The sequence below is a fragment of the Eutrigla gurnardus genome (genome assembly GCF_963514095.1).
Source record: "Eutrigla gurnardus genome assembly, chromosome: 1".
In the NCBI taxonomy this organism is placed as follows: Eukaryota; Metazoa; Chordata; class Actinopteri; order Perciformes; family Triglidae; genus Eutrigla; species Eutrigla gurnardus.
Genome location: NC_139915.1, coordinates 21,647,074 through 21,665,233, shown reverse-complemented (window position 1 = coordinate 21,665,233; position 18,160 = coordinate 21,647,074). Strand labels below are relative to the sequence as shown.

Genomic DNA, 18,160 nt, shown 5'->3' with positions numbered 1-18,160 from the left:
ACTAGTGCTACTAGTGGACATTTTGGCTCTTACTAGTACTACTAGTGGGCATTCTCGCTGTTACTAGTAGTACTAGTAAGGTAAAATATACCTTACTAGTACTACTAGTGGACGTCTTTGTACTTACTAGTAGTACTAGTGAGGTCAAAAATGCCTTACTAGTGCTACTATAGTGGAAATTTTGGTGCTACTAGTAGGGTCCAGGAGGCTACTAGTGCGTGACACATGCCTACTAGTAGGGCCTAGTAGTGTTACTAGTGCAGCACAGTAGTTTACTAGTAGGGTTTGATTGCACACTTCTCCGTTTTGTTTATGTATATCGATCAACTTCTCATCCGCCATCTTGCTAGTGACATATAGAGTTACGTTTATGCATAGGACATTCGTATTGGCTCCCGCAGCGGCTTTTACAGCCAATCGGAAAGCCTGATTTATGCTTGGCCGTGAGTTGCTGTGTTTTCCCAAACGGGAGACACAAGCGAGTTCAAATCAGAGAAAAGGACGGTCAAAAAGTTATTGTAGTGATAGAGAAAGTTAAATACATAAATGGCACAGAAGAAGTACACTATATACACACATATTTAGGGCAGGGAGAGGAAAGGACCATACCTGGCCAAAAAATACACCTATAGACACTACCCAAAAGAATATCCATATTTCATAGACAAAAGCAGCTCGAAGCTTCAAATAACTTCTAGCATAATCCAAACAAGTGTGTGCAACGTCCTATGTTGATCTTTTCTTTCGTTATAATGGTTTGCAGTGTTTTTTTTAATAAAATGTGTAAAAATTCAAGGTGCGTTTTTTATTTGTTTTAATTTATGGGCTAAAATCCCCTATTATAGTGTATAGAAGTATTTATTGAGTGATACACACAGTTAGCTGAGGTTGTGCTGATTCTGGGGATGTGTATAACTTGATGATACTGTAAAAAAAATGACAATTTTATTGGGCAATAGGCTACACAAAAGTATGACGAGACCGAAAGTTCTCTATGTGGGTCTCAGAGGGCTAGAAGGTAGGCATAGTGATGGAAGTCATAGTTAAAAAATGCAGTCTTTTATTTTAATTTTCTCAACTAAAAAAATGAACTGCACTGCGTCTCACGGTGCGTGCAGGTCAGACTCTCCTGAAATGGGAACAGCCAGCCGTAGCAGTAGGCTACAGGAGGACAGCGTCAGCGACGCTAAAAGCCACGAACAGTCAGCACCCACCTGGATGCTCCAGTCCATACCCCCGTCCGCGCGTCGCTCACAGACGAGCATGAGCGTAATTAAATTCAGCGTCTTGATCAAGCAGTCCGTCATGATTCAATCATCCAGCAGATGGCACCCCCACTACTACCACTGCCTGGCCAGCAAAACTTATTACACAAAAAAGAAGTTATTTAGGAACGAACTATATGACCAATGCAATATATTTTTTTATATGATTTTTTTTCCGTTCCCCGAACAGTGGGGTGGCCATTGGCCTCGTGGCCTAATAGGTTCCGGCGCCAGTGGTGACATGTCAGTAATAGGGCAACACATCCGGAGGAGAGCAGCTGCTTGGAGGGAGTTTGGTAAAGCAACGTATTCTCATGAATTTTCTTATGGAAACTTACGAAAAGTTATGTACAATTTTTTCGTGTATTATCCTACGAATTTTGAAATGACACCAGTGCGCATGCGCAATTTTTTCGTGTTTTATCCTACGAATATCAAAATGACGCCAGTGCGCATGCGCGATTCCCTGCAGTGAAAAATGGCTTCCATTCCTTTCACTCATAATGTAAAATGCAGCATAATGCAGCATTTTAAAGCTGTTTCGGCATTAAAGTATGTTTTGATGACATTCCTAGCGAAAAATATGCATTTTGTTCTCATATTTATCCTTCAGTGAATGTATATGATCTTTCGTTTGTTGGTTAGGGTTAGGGTAAAAGCTAAGGTTAAGGTTAGAATTGGAGGAGCCTGGTATTGACCCGGCAATCTTGCGGTCGCTGGCTAAGCCCCTCTACCTCCTGAGCTAAACCTCCCGAAGGTTATGGTCAGGTTTAGGCCTGATGGTCTCTAACTACCAGCATAAAGCGCATCGTTTACATGACTACGGCTCTGTGTAATACGTAGGAAATCATACGAAATGATCGTGCTTTACTTTTCGTACTTTTTAGTACGAAAGCTGAGTGAGAGCAGCCTGGGTGAAGCGGGATGCGTGGGGACAGTGGTGGGGAGTCAGGGATTAGAGGAGGTTAAAAGGAGAGGAAGACATAGGTGAGGAAGAGCAGACTAGCATGAGAGGAGCAACAAGAGGTGAAGGTCTTAGAAAAGAAAACAAAAGGTTGAGCAGTGTTGAAGAGAGGAGGATAGAGACGTTGCAAATTAAAATGAGAGATGGATTTTATAGTTAACTGTTGATAACCAAATCTGCTCCTGCTACAACACCAACAGAGAGGAGGTTGGAGAATAGGAAGTGAGAATCACAGATTTTAGAGCAGCAGGTGTTGGTGGCGAAGATGGACATGAACATGATGAAAAGTTAAGTATAGTGCATTTTATTGATGTTGCACAAAGTCTAAAAGGCTTAAAGGCTTTACTATCTGTGCACCCATAGCTTAATACAATGTTTTATAAAAATGTATTGTTCATGATAGTACTTTTGTCTCATCAGGTGTCTTAATGAGTTGTAGCATTTATTCACTGACAAACAACATATTGCGCTGCTACATCTACGGCTGTAATGTTACCACTGACTTCATACCTTCTATTGATTATTTATTTATTTATTTTTTGTCTGGAACAGCAAACTCATTTAGTTCTTATTTTCTCCACCACCTCTTCCTTTTCTGGCTCACAGCTATAAAGTCAGCTTAGAAGAAACACTGCTGTCCACACTGTGTACTGAGCCATGGCTTTGCAGGAGTGTGAAAATCGAGAAGAGCTTTAGTCAAAATGCCAGTCTACAGATCACTAAAAGCTTTCCACTCAGGGTTTCCCTGGGCTTTTAGAGAGGCTTAGGTGGTAACACTGCCAGTGGGGTGGGTTGTGCACAGGGAAAGGGTGCTTGAAACTCCGTAAGAGCAGAGAAACCTTTGAAGGAAATGGTTTAATAAGGAAAGAATAATGACACTTTCGTCAAAGATATCGTCAAAGATATTATATGGTACTATTTTTGTTTAAATATTCAAGCAAAATAATTTGCATGGCACAAAGTCACTGTAGCTTAAATACTTTATAATGTTGAACAATTTTAAATGTGATCAGTGCTCGAGTTGTGGCTTTGAAGGAATGTTGCAGGAGAAAACGGTAATGCAACAGGCCAGATACTAATGGAGCCTTGAATAGTTGCAGGGACCACATGGCGCAGGGGTTAGATTCAATATACAAGCTGGATCAGGATTGAACCCCATCTCTCCTTCCATTTTCACCTCCACCTTAATGGGACAGTGTAACTTTGCCGGAAAGTCAAAAAGCAAAACAGCAGAAATAAAATGTATATCAGAACAATAATGAACAGAACTAGATAGTAATTAGGGAAAAATATGTATCCAAGTTATTTTTAGAGAGATCACAAGTGTTGAGACAGTTAACATTACCTACGGTGTTATGGGTGAACCTTGCACAATGAAATATTTTTAGATCGGGCTTTTAAATAGGTTGGAAGGTGTCTTTGTCTATGTGTGTGTGTATACTTGTCTGTCATTCAATTGTCTTGACAATCATCCATCTGATTTCCTTAGTGGGTGTATTGCTCAGGACCCAAGGAAGTGCAGTGCGAGCGTTTTAATAGGGGACCCCTATTAACTGTTACACTGAGAATGCCATGCTAGGTACAGCTCACTCTATGTCGATGCTCTTGTGAACTTTTGCACCAAAATCAATTGTAAACTCCAGCATTGCTAGGGGATGTAACATCACCTTTTGAATGGGCACTTCTAGTGTAGAATGAACTAATAAACTGAGAGTATGTACTTCCAAATTGCAGAATTATCAACCGTGTGAACACATGAACTACAGTTAGTGATCCTTTATTATGAGGGGCCGTCAGGGACATAATTCAGAATTACCTCTCACACACACGTGAAATGCGCTCACACACACTACTGAAACACTCATACACACTACTGAAACACTCTCATACACACTACTGAAACGCTCTCTCACACACTACTGAAATGCTCTCACACACACTACTGAAACGCTCTCATACAAGTGAAATGATCTCATACACACTTGTTGGGAAGAAAATACTTAAAACTATATATACACTCAACAAAAATATAAACGCAACACTTTTGTTTTTGCTCCCATTTTTCATGAGATGGACTTAAAGATCTAAAATTCATTCCAGATACACAATATTACCATTTCTCTCAAACAGTGTTCACAAATCTGTCTAAATGTGTGATAGTGAGCACTTCTGCTTTGCTGAGATAATCCATCCCACCTCACATGTGTGCCACATCAAGATGCTGATCTGACATCATGATTAGTGCACAGGTGTGCCTTAGACTGTCCACAATCAGTTCTGGTCATTGCTGACGCCAGTACAGTGTGAAGTAACGCTGCTGCCTCGGTTAGGCTACATGCAGGCTGTTGGGCAGGCATGAGTGTTGCGAACAACATGGCTGACGATCAACGCGTGAATTGTTAATTTGCGCTGTTAATTGCACAATTTTGTTGAACCGAAGACCTTCCGGTTTTACTGAAACACCTCCGTTTTGATGGAAATGCCTTCCGTTTTAACTGAAATCCTCTCATAAACTATACTGAAATGCTCTCATATAACCAAGTAAAATCCTCTCACAAATTATAGTGAACTAGTGTGTACGAGAACATTTTATTAGTGTGTGTGTGAGAGCGTTTCACTTGTATGTATGAGAGCAATTCAGTAGTGTGTATGGGGACATTTTAGTAGTGTGTATGAGAGCATTTCAGTAGTGTGTATGAGATTGTTTCAATAGTGTGTATGAGAGTGTTTCAGTAGTGTGTGTGAGAGCATTTTAGTAGTGTGTATGAGAGCATTTCAGTAGTGTATGAGAGCGTGTCAATACCCACATAGCAAAACTGAAGTGAAAGTGGGTTATGTGGCCCATCACTGGGCCACATAACCCACTTTCATTTGGCCCACATACAGCAATGAATTACGGTCCTTTGGTGGCCCACAACCAGCATCCAAAACGTGGGCCACATAAGGCCCGTAACTCAGCCAAACTGTACAACCAGAACTGGCCCTATTCTGGGCCAAACCATTTTCAGATGTGGTTCCTGATATCAGCCTTAATTAAACCTTAACTCAGCCACTTAATTTATGTGCCATATTTGATTTCATATTCGATCCGGATTTTAAAAAAGTTTCAACAAGTACGAGTACAAATGTTTATTTATTTTCAAATCCATCACACGCAGTACACATGCACATTTTTTAACATTGAACCCATGAACCAGGACTTTGCACATTTAAATACTGTCAGTACATGAACCAGGACTCTGCACATTTCAATACTAGTCCATGAACCAGGACTCTGCACCTTTATGAGCACCGTCAGTGCATGAACCAGGACCAGGGTCACAGTGGCGGAAGTAAAAAACAGTATCAAAACACACAGACACGCACAGACACACAATTTCAAAATAAAAGCAAACAATAAAACCAAGGATATACCCAGGGATCATTGGAGCATTGGGCAATGAATCCAATCTGTTAAAAAATCTAATCAAATCTTAGTACTACTATCTGTTGTAACAAAATAGATCATCATTTAAATAGGGATTGATGCTTCTTACCCCTTTCTTGACTTTGTCAAGTTCCTGATGCCTTTCATCTCATCGTCGTCATCTTCCTCTCCAGGGAATAAAATGTTCTTGTGTCTAAAAACAATTGAATAATTTCATTAAAAATTGGACTACTTTCAAATGTTGTGCAGCACAGATTAAAAAACAACCATTGAAATGGCCTACCTTTTTCTTTTGAATTGGAGAGTCCCCTCCATCACTTCCAAGGTCAGTGTGATCGACAGCTTGAGGGAGTTAAAGCCAAGCTGAATTGTAGTCATCTGGAAAAAAGAAAGAAAAAACAGATATTTTAAGTAATACTGTACTGTGCAGACCTCAAACAGTTAAACATCAACATAGTACTGTGTAAACACAATTTGCTTGAAAATTATTTATATAAATACTTCATTGAAACAGGCAATGCAACACACTACAGCAACCTTGTGAAAGTTTTCACATTGAAATAAATCAGTGTAAATCTAGGATCATGCAGCTAAAATCACACAGTTCATCCATTCAATAAGTTTATATGGCCTGAGCTTTCAAAGACTGCATACCAACTGCATTATCACTAAAATTATATGCACAGTAAACAGGCATGCAAAGACGGCATCTGTACAGCAGGTTAAAACCACGTCCAACCTGCCTTTCCCATATTTCGACCGTTGCTGCACAGAAAGATTTGATGCTCCACTCTTATGTTTGTTTAATAATGCGCGGGACAACCGGACATAAGACCGTTCAGTCTCACAATGTGTGAAACCAGACACAGCAAGTGGCACAAGTGACAAATTTAAGATAATATACCATGCATTTGAATATTCGTATAACTGCAAGTCTTCGACTAAATCCAATGATGTAGGAGTTAAGGCAATTTGTCATTACCAGGCCAGCAGAAAAAAGCCAACGGTCATGCTAGCAGAAGCTAGTGGCAGTACTAGTCGTAAAGTTAGTAACGTTACAAGCCAGAAAAAAACACGACAGACCCCTGCTAGCGCCCACGACAACATGACTGATGTTTCAGGTTCGTCTACATCACTTATTCAAAATGCATAAGCATGTTTAACAGCTAAACAGTGCAGTCCATGCTTTCCTGAGCCGGATTTAGGCTACCGCTAATCGTTAGCCACATAGCTAGACGTTAGCGCCTTGATAACATTCAAGCTAGACGTTAGCGCCTTCGATAACATTCAAGCTAGACTCAGAAATTGTCTTTGTATGCCAACTACCAACGGACTGTCTCAAAAACAAACGTTATCGGAAACATAAAATAGATGCATATCACTCACCACGTCTTTGTTGGATGCCTCACCGGCGTGCGTGGGCGCAGTCAACAATGCTGGCAGGCGTGGACTCACTCGACAGTCAGAGATGGGATTGTGTTTCCGGTGACGTCAACTGGGCCATTACGTTGGTGTACGTATATGAATTTGAAAAAATCTCTCGCGCTCTCTCTCTCTTTTTGGTAAAATACGCTAAGTGGCATATTTCCCTCTGACTCTCTCTCGTACGTCCAGATTTTATTTTTTTTTCTAGTCTAGCGGAAGGGGCGGGGCTTCGCCACTCTATAGTTAGTGTGTTATGTAGTGTTTGGTGTAATGGTTTTTTTGTTTTGTTTAGTGAGTCAAACAATGAGGAGACTGCTGAATGTGGAGCAGCTCTTCATTAACAAAAATGTTTTGTGGTTTTCACAGTAAAAAAAAGTCAAAATTTTTCCTAATCTGTTTTTATGTTTTTTTTTTGTGATTTTAGGTCCATTGTGTTAAAATTAGGGCTGTCAAAGTTAACGCGTTAACGCAACATCCTCTTAACGCCGTTAATTTTTTTAACGCGCGATTAACGCTCGGTATTTAAAAAAAAAAAAAACGCGCATTGTATGATTTATGGCCGTCGGTGGCACCTGTAGTCTTGATCCAGAGGGAAGGTGCGCGTCCACAGGCAGCGGTGTTTCCCCGCGTCCCATTCATTGTCTATGTGAAAAGCCGTGCAATGCATTCTGGTAGTGTCGCGGCGAATGTCGAGAGTTGGCCGCTCCTCATTTGCCTAAAGTATAAGTCGAATCTACTTTATGCTAATCAGAGGCGCCGGGCTCGACTCGTCGCCTCGGGAACGCTCGCGAACGCTCGCAAAAAGTTGTTGTTTAAAGGAGAGCGCCTGTCAATCATCCTCTAGTGGCAGCCCACCAAGCGTGCAATACTGGGAAGCGGCGCGTCCACACGCGTTTAAAATCGATTTGTGAACGGCAAATTCACCTTCAAAAGACTGCCGGATGGTTCAGTCGATAAGACCAAAGTCATCTGCGCGTACTGTGGGTATGAAATGAGCTACCATAGAAGCACGTCCAGTCTGAGATATCACTTGCAAGCCAATGCACTTATATCCTAACTGTACTTATCTCCTGTTACACTATCTCCTGTGACATGTTCACTTTAATTGTTTGTGATATATTCTTATAACCCTGTTTTGATCCCATGTTTTGGTAAGGGGATATTTGAAGTGTTAAATAAACATTTTCATAAATCAAGTATATTTGCCCTTATGTTGTTAAAAGTATTAAGAATATGAAAAAAATACATTAAGGTACATTTAGAAGAAGAAAAAAAAATGTGCCAAAAAATGCGATAAATTTGCGATTAATCGCGAGTTAACTATGGACAAAATGCGATTAATCGCGATTAAAAAAATCAATCTTTTGACAGCCCTAGTTAAAATGAAAAAAATAAGTCACACATATGAGGTGTGCTGAAAATAATGACACCAAAGGTAGGGCAAAGTAGATCGTTTTGAAGGTTAAATATAATGGCAAAATCAAAAATGGTAAAAAACGTCCAATTATACTCCAGACCCCAGAAGGTTAAACAACAACTTACTCAAAAATATCTAAAACTTCATTTTAAGGGTGGGTAAGTCCACCCTTACATTATGTGGCCCGGAGTTCTGATTTGATATGTGGGCCGAATACTACACTCAACAACTGGCCCACATCTTGTCTGCCAGAGTCATGTTCGGTTCACATGTCTTATGCCAGTGCCGACTGAATGCCACCTCTGCCAGCTTCATGCCAAATCTGGGCCAAATGTAACTGTTATGTGGGTAGTGTGTATGAGAGTGTTTCAGTAGTGTGTGTGAGAGCGTTTCACTTGTATGTATGAGAGCGTTTCAGTAGTGTGTATGAGAGCGTTTCAGTAGTGTGTGTGAGAGCGTTTCACTTGTATGTATGAGAGCATTTCAGTTGTGTGTATGAGAGCGTTTCAGTAGTGTGTGTGAGAGCATTTCACTTGTATGTATGAGAGCATTTCAGTTGTGTGTATGAGAGTGTTTCAGTAGTGTGTATGAGAGCTTTTCAGTAGTGTGTATGAGAGCGTTTCAGTAGTGTGTGTGAGAGTGTTTCAGTAGTCTGTGTGAGCAAATACTTTTTCAGTTGTTAAACACTGCTGCCTCGGTTAGGCTATGTGCAGGCTGTTGGGCAGGCATTAGTGTTGCGAACAACGTGGCTGACAATCAACACGTGAATCGCTCTGTTAATTGCGCAATTTTGTTGAACCAAAGACCTTCCGGTTTTACTGAAACACCTTCCGTTTTCACGGAAATGCCTTCCGTTTTAACTGAAATCCTCTCACACACTATACTGAAATGGTCTCATATAACCAAGTAAAATCCTCTCACAAATTATAGTGAACTAGTGTGTACGAGAGCATTTTAGTAGTGTGTGTGTGTGAGAGCGTTTCACTTGTATGTATGAGAGCAATTCAGTAGTGTGTATGAGACATTTTAGTAGTGTATAAGAGCATTTCAGTAGTGTGTATGAGAGCATTTCAATAGTGTGTATGAGAGTGATTCAGTAGTATGTGTGAGAGCATTTCAGTAGTGTGTATGAGAGCATTTCAATAGTGTGTATGAGAGTGATTCAGTAGTATGTGTGAGAGCATTTTAGTAGTGTGTATGAGAGCGTGTCAATAGTGTGTATGAGAGTGTTTCAGTAGTGTGTGTGAGAGCGTTTCACTTGTATGTATGAGAGCGTTTCAGTAGTGTGTATGAGAGCATTTCAGTTGTGTGAATGAGGGCATTTCAGTTGTGTGTATGAGAGCATTTCAGTAGTGTGTATGAGAGCGTTTCAGTAGTGTGTGTGAGTGTTTCACTAGTATGTATGAGAGCATTTCAGTCGTGTGTATGAGAGCGTTTCAGTAGTCTGTGTGAGCAAATACTTTTTCAGTTGTTAAATGCTGCTGCCTCGGTTAGGCTACGTGCAGGCTGTTGGGCAGGCATTAGTGTTGCGAACAACATGGCTGACGATCAACACGTGAATCGCTCTGTTAATTGCGCAATTTTGTTGAACCGAAGACCTTCCGGTTTTACTGAAACACCTTCCGTTTTGATGGAAATGCCTTCCGTTTTAACTGAAATCCTCTCACACACTATACTGAAATGCTCTCATATAACCAAGTAAAATCCTCTCACAAATTATAGTGAACTAGTGTGTACGAGAGCATTTTAGTAGTGTGTGTGTGAGAGCTTTTCACTTGTATGTATGAGAGCAATTCAGTAGTCTGTATGAGAACATTTTAGTAGTGTGTACGAGAGCATTTCAGTAGTGTGTATGAGAGTGTTTCAGTAGTGTGTGTGAGAGTGTTTCACTTCTATGTATGAGAGCATTTCAGTTGTGTGTATGAGAGCGTTTCAGTAGTGTGTGACCAAATACTTTTTCAGTTGTTTATGTGATTGTGTTTCAATAGTGTATATGAGAGCATTCCACATGTGTGTGAGAGGTAATTCTCAATTATGTCCCTGACGGCCCCTCATACTTTATTGTGGGCTCTATTGTAGCTTTGCATATATCTGAAAATGCATGCAGTGATGTTACTGTAAAGTTAAATGCCCTCACAAAATACATAAACCTGTATGAAGGGAACAGGATAGGTATAATATTTTTTTAGTGGACATAGTCCAAATGAGACTAGTTATCAGCATTAAAGCATTATTTTGTTCCTTTTCCTTTTCCCTTCCTCTGTTCTCAAAGAACTCTGAAGTTACTCTGGCTAAAAGAGACAAAGAGAGGTAGGGGAAGGAGGAGGTAAAAATACAGATGGACGATGGGAAACGGAGGCAAAGTGTTTGTGAAAGCTAACAAAGGGGAGTTGGCTGTGTTTCAAAAGGGCACGTGGCGGCTAAGGAGGATGAAGTGCTTCAGGATTCATTTACATCAGGCCTGACAACCGCCTCACATCTCCCCAAGAGCCACGCGGCTCCAGCTTAGAGATTTCTAAAGAAGACCCTTCTTCTATCCCCCTCTCTTACACCCGCTCTGTGACTTTTCTTTTTCTCCCTCCTGTCTCTTTTTTTCTCTTTCCTTTTTTTTCGCTCTTATTCTCTCCTGCGCTCTCTCTTCTGCTCTCATGCGCTTGCTAGTCTTCAATCAGCCATCATGAAAGTGTCTGTCTGGGCGTCTTAACTATCCTCTGAGAGGCAGACACTTGTCTGGGCCTGCCTTCATCCCCTAAAGGCGTTTTTTTTACTTGGACTTATTTCCCTCCTCACACCTCTCAACTTCCCTAAAGAGCTGACAACAAGTGAGAGCGACAGGGCAAGATAAACATGAGGGAAAGAGACAGGAAGGGAGATGAGAGGGGGGAAGTCGTTGGCTGAGAGGGGAGAGAAAGCAAAGAGGGTTATGAAAAATAGGGAGACAGGGGGGAGAGCCCAAAACGGAGAAAAAAGGTGACGGAACCAAGTGACCTCATGAGAAAGGACAAAGCAAGGAGGACTAGAGCAGAAGAGAGACAAGAAAGATGAAGGAGGAGAGATGAACTCCAGTAAGACAGGGAGTCACGTTTATCAGTGGTCCCACAGTGTGTTTCCCAAACACAGGATTTGGAGATGGATTAAAGGGAGAGAGTAGGACCGTTCACATTAAGGTTTTTTTTTTTTTTTTTTTTTAGGGGGGGCTCTAATGAAACTTTCTTTTTTCCTGGGTTTGATGTGAAAGGGAACTGGTCTTGCTTTGACGATGTTGTCTGCCGTACAGTTTTTAATATTCATGCAGCAGATCGGGAAAGGAGAGAGTGAAGGAGTGGAGAGGAGATTTTTGGTCAAACAGAAAGCTAATTTGCGGCTGAGGCAGTCTAGCCCGAGGCTCTTTCTGCTACTGGGGAAATGAGCTGGAAGATTAGCTGTATGTATAATTCACACACACATGGTCACACTTACACACATGCATAGATATGCAAAAACACACCAATGGTGCGTGCATACACTTTTGTAGATAGATGCACATATGCACACACAGCTGCTCTCTCTGAGAGGGTGTGTGTTACAGTACTAAGCTGCTGTCAGGCCTTTAACGCTGCATCTGCCCCTCAGGCCGCCCCTTACATGTACGTAGGTTCTGGTGCTTGGAGACTGTTATTGGTATCCAATGATGCTTTATGTAGATGCTGATCATTAATTGTCCGTCTTTGTGGTTTTTCTTCTCCCAAAACCTAATACAGTATGCATAGATCTTCATGGTACTCTGAAAATGGAAGTGATGTGCGACATATTGTTACATATTACAATTTGATGACACTTTTTGGATTTGCTTTTCTTTGCATTAAGCTGAAAATACACACAGTAAAACTGGTCCGCACAAACTTATGTCTTCCTCTAACTGATTTTCAGGTCCATGACAGACGTGCCAGTCTATTCCTGGATGGGCTTGAGGAGGATGGGACACCATTTGATACACAATCTCTAACCGATAGGCTCTCCGATATCAGCGAGGATGGCGCTATGTGGGTGGGACTCAGCTCCAATGGTAAAGATGGCTATTTCGTTTGTTCTTGTTTTATATTTTTTACATGTTATATTGTTTTAGAGATGCATTTGATCCAGATTTTCCAGATGCTCAATGCTCAGATTCCTCAATGGAACAGCATTAAATGTCTCCCAAATATAGAAAACACGTTATGTTTTGTTGAGTTATGCCAAGTTACTGACAGATTAGGAATCATCCTCAGTTATTGGTGTTTAAAACTGTAGAACAAAGTCAAATAGTAAAAGAGGAAATTTGTTTTTCAGACTTGAAATTAGTCCCATCTACAGCCCTCCTTAAGAGGGTCCACTGTCTTTGGTTTCCTCCAAGTGGAGAAAAATGACCTCTTAGTTTATCTTGTCTGTATATCTAAATATGGTGTCAATGACTACTCCACTTTTATCCTCCTTCCAAGCTTTATCCCCCTTCAACTACACATCTGTGATTGATTGGTGGTGCCCGTCTCACAGTCAATAGGAGAGAAATTGAGAGAAAAATTATATCCGTTCATCTCCAGAGTGATAAACGAGTGTTTTTCTTCTCGTTTATCAGGCATTGATCCCTAGTTCACGGCAGGTAGCATCTGATCAGCTAAAGATCACATCAGTGGTTGTGATCAATGCAAGTGATTGTCTTGGTGTGTGTGTGTGTGTGTGTGTGTGTGTGTGTGGTTGTTAAACCTGGGGGCTGTGTCTGGAATTCTGATCAGTGTATGGATTATGCGAATGGTGATCAAATGTATTGATTAACAACTATGTCTGTTTTTCGTAGGGGACCCTGTTAACTGAAAACTGTGTCTGATAACTACAGTGAGAAGTTGTCAAGAAGTGTAGCTTTAAATGTCATCCACATTTTAATGTGGCTAATAACGATAGCATGATTGGTTGTATCTAAAGTGCTAATAACAAATCATTAGCATCTTCAAATCATGCTTGAGTTCAGATGGTCACAAATGTGTGACAGTATGGGACCTTAAAGTTAAAAAGATTTGTATCAAATTGTTGATACTATTTTGGTCTGTATTTTTTCAACAATAGCCATTCATTGTATTTACATTCTGTAATTAACTGTTACTCATGGCATGATGTACAAAGGTCAATAAAAGGCTGAGTTGGTTCGGTTGCACTGTAAACAGATGGACCAGATGCTCCATATGTCTTTGTACTGTAAAGTGCTTTGGGTGGAAGCTCTTTATACATTCAGTTAATTTACAATTTCTGACAAACTAGCAGTTTGCTGTTGCTTGCTGTTGCCACCAGTAACCACAAGTATCACCAGTGAAGAATGGAGTGGAAAAATGTCCTAGTTGCCTGTATTAACTGTTATTGGTTCCACAGAAGAGGAAACTGACAGTGATGGATGGCAGAAACTGAAAGAGAGACAGAGAGAGAAGACAGAGACCTACACAGAGGAGAGAATTAAGGCTTATACCTTGCATCATCCCAGTAACAATAGGGAAAGTGCTTTTCAGAGGAAGGCATAATCCCATTTCCACACGCTAAAGAAATCCTGAGCCAAAGCCTAAGGCTGCACAACCACACACTGTTCGTACACACTTACATCCCATAACACTCTCTCTCTGTTTTACACACACATATACCACTCCATCACACACACACACGCTCACACTGTAGTTGGGCCAAACATGGCAAAGCCTCTCTCAAATGCAAATACACACACACACACACACAGACGGATGCACACACTCACACACACACAGACACACACACACACACACTCATATTCTCCCTTTCTCTAAAGTAAAGATGCTTTTTTGGAATAGACACAGTAAAGCCTCTATCTCACACGCACACACACACACACACACACACACACACACACACACAAACTCACTTTTGAAAACAAAGCTAGACATGGCAGGGGTTCTGTCGATGCTCAGAGACGTTATCCGTCTTCTAAGAGTTGTTGTCAAACTAGAAAGAAGTTTGTTGGACACTAAAAGACATTGGCTCTCTTTGGACCAGCATCATCGTCTGTGTGGGTCTCTTATGTTCTGTCCAACATTGTCACATATGTATGGTTTTGTGTGGAGATGAGTTGGGGGCTTGCTTGTGTTCATTTGTGTTTTATGGTGTTTCTTGTGTGCTGTCCAGTATCCACATGTGTGTCTGGACATTGTTCCCATGTTTGTGATATTCCAATGTATTAACAGGTCATTTCTTTTTAGCATAAGCCAGACCGATTTAGTTATCTTCTCCTGTTTTCCTGTAAAAATATATGTTATCATGTGTTAGACCAACTTATACATATTTAGTAGATGTATGTATGATCAGGAAACCCCGATGGAGTGGCACAACAAAGGCTGCGTTACCTCACCCGGATTCGGGAGACCTGGGCCCCCTCCGGCAAGCCGGCTCATGGGGCATGCACCGATCCAGTTTTTTCAGATCTAATCCGATACCGATACCTGGGCTGAGCGTATCGGCCGATACCGATCCGATACTACTGTTGAATGAATGAACCGTATACCTTGGGGCATCAGGCTTGACATAAACATTTAGCCTTGTTAAAAAAGGTAACAAATTAACACAGATATACTATAAATGTACTTAATATTATTTATTAACAAATAAAATGTACAATAGCAGCAAAAATACACTTCCATGTAAAGTGCACTGCAAACAGATATTTTAAAATGTAATATAAAACATAGCAGCTGCCTGAAACCAACAAACAATGGCTTAATTAACTTGTTCAAAAATACAAAATAAACAGAAGTAACGTGAACATTTAGAGCAAACAGATATTCAAAATCTAATCTAATATAAAATATAGCAGCTGAACCCATCAAACAAGTTTTTCGCCTGGAGAATGGCGCTGTCAGGTGAATAACTCGGTCTAACCAGTGCACAGTTAAACTTAAAACTGTCATGGGGCACACATCGGCTCAAGATGTTCAAGTAGGCGGCGGAATCCTTCGTTTTCAACAACGGAGAGGGGCTGTGAATCCAAAACAATAAACTCCCTCACCTTCTCTGTAATATTGGTTGCTTTCACGCTGCCGGCTGGCAGTTTCTCCCGTCTTTGCAGTGCATCCACCAAAGTTAGCTGCTTCGTTGCACTCTCTGCCGGCTTCGCTCGGAGCTCCGCATGCTCTTTAGTACATTTGGAGGTGCTTATTTAAGTTTGCGGTGTTGAATTAACCAACTTTATCGGATCGGCCTCATTCATCAGATATCCGATCCAGCTAATTAGTCAATATCGGAGCCGATATCAGATCCGGGTATCGGATCGGTGCATCTCTAGGCGCGGGCCCTGAAAAAGTACCATGACCCACCGCCCTGTGGACCCACACACCAGCAGGGATGGGCATCGGGGTTGGGTGCAATGTAAACTGGGCGGCAGCCAAGGGCGGGCACTTTGGATGTGGAGATTTCCTTCTTTGCTTTGTTTTATATGATAATAAACTACATACAAGCATACAAGACATCATTTGGGGGTCTGGAAACTTGTGATGGGCATTTATCTTTTAATGTTCTGATATTTATTGACTAAATAATTAATCAACAGTGTATTTGGCAGATTAAACAATAATGAAAGTGATAGTTATTTGCGGTGAAATCCTTCTACATACCTACTTGCCCAAAGTTTGCAAAGCTGCTTTTAAAATGTCCAGAACAGACATAGGTTTAGGATAAACGACCATCTACGGACAAGACAAGATAGTTCAGTTCCAAACAGTGGAATAGAGGAAACACATTTTGTGTTTGGTTTTACTTGGTTATCCCAAGACAGACCTGTTTTGGCCCTGACCTCAAACCAAGCGAATCAATTTGTCCTTCTGCTGTCTAGTGGAAGCAAATGTAGACTGTGGCCAATCCTGTTTGGCTTTGTATCATGAACTTGGCCATTATAAGCAGCTGTGGTCAGCCTCACTTAGCTGCTATCAAGAAACTGATAAGATAATCTACTAAAGACCTCAAAATCCTCTCACTCACTGCCTTCAGTACAAACTCATTAATACCTTCTTTATGCTCTTTTCTCCTCTCTATTAATCTCTCAAGGGTCTAATCAGTTCATCGGGCGGATGCAGGACTTTAGATTTTATCCTGCCACTCTGACCAACAGGTGAGTTGGATAGAGTAAGGCAGCGAGACAGGTAATGAACAACCATGGGTAAAGAGAGAGATGAATCAAAGAAGGACCAGTTGAAATGAGTATTGTGAAGGAAAATGTTAAAACTGAAGGAAGGGAACCATGATTGACACAGGAAAACGAGGGAGAATGGAAGCCATAGTTGTATTAACTAAAGGGAAGAAGTGATAGAAATTAGGAGAAAGACAGAAGTACTTTATAGATTGAAGCAACAGGGGAAGAAGAGCTGTATGGAGCGACAGGGAAAGATGGTAAGAGGAAATAAGGGGAAAGCTAATCGTTGCATCTGAAGATCCATACTGCTTCCAGAGGATTTTCCTGAGAATTCAATACGAGGCAATTAGTGTTTTGCTTACCAGTGATGCACTGAACCCAGTGAGGACTTGGAGCTTACAAGTTTCTCTCATCAAGATTGGAGTGAAACAAAATGAATGATTGAGTTTTCACATTATGCCTTTTGATTTTTCACTTTGCACTAAATGTTCAGTCAAAGGCCTGTCAAAAGGTCCCTTAAGAAGGATCTGTCCTTTTTGTTTATCCTCACGACCACTGCGAGCTTTAAACTGTATTTAGAGTCCATAGACCATATTTTGGAAATCTTTGTGGGTTCTTTTTCTTATATTACTTTAAATGTTTGATTTTTTTTTTTTTTAACAGCAGTGTAGGCTACGACGGCGTATGCTAACGGTCATAGAGGAAGTAATCACGTAGCTTGACCCGGATGTTTGCCGTTGCTATGACAACAAGTGAAAGCTACCGCTAGCTTAGCCAAACCACCCGATCAACAAACACACATACCGTAAGATGACAATTTGGCCCATATAAAATTAACCAACAATAACCATCAACAGCCATTACCTTAAGGGCCTTAGCAAAGCGTCACACGTTGGGATGAATTAATTAGAAAGATAAAAGCGACATTCGGAAGCGAAGTTAGCTAGCATAAATGCAGGTTGTTAGCATCGTAATAAACTAGCAAATTTGCCACTTTAAAACTCGCAAATTTGCTAGTTTTAAAGTCGCAAATTTACCACTTTAAAACTAGCAAATTTGTGACTTTTAATCTCAGAATATTGCCCACCTCTCTCGGCTCCGTTTTTTTTTTTTTTTTTTTTCGACAGTGGCCCTAATACGCCGTCGGAGTAGGCTGGGTCAAATAAAATAAAAAATAAAAAAAACGCTAAATCATGAAGAAATGTTTATATTTATGCTATATCATTAGCAGCCTGTATCCCAGGTTACTGTGCATATGATTATATTTTGCGACAGTGTAGTTTTACAGTTGGTTAAAGTGTGCTGTTTCTTGTTTTAATAGGGAGATAGTGGAGGTGTACTCTGGGGTCCTGCCCAAGCTTCATTCCCAGTCAGAGTGCCGCTGTCCTCCCAGTCACCTCAGAGTTCACCCTTTAGTTGAGAGGTACAGTATCACAACTTTTTATGTTTAAATGAAAGTGAACTGTATATTCAACATTTTAATAGCGTTAATATTTGTATGTCAATGAGC

The 18,160-nt window shown here is 40.8% G+C and overlaps 1 protein-coding gene across 1 annotated transcript in view; it reads left to right on the top strand.

Moving 5' to 3' along the window:
* The window catches only part of ush2a (Usher syndrome 2A (autosomal recessive, mild)), a 273,785-nt gene that overhangs the window by 35,111 nt on the left and 220,514 nt on the right, over positions 1–18,160 (top strand). The window contains 3 exon segments of the mRNA XM_084005786.1: positions 12,408–12,543; positions 16,566–16,629; positions 17,972–18,073. Coding sequence (XP_083861912.1) covers positions 12,408–12,543; positions 16,566–16,629; positions 17,972–18,073 — 302 coding nt within the window.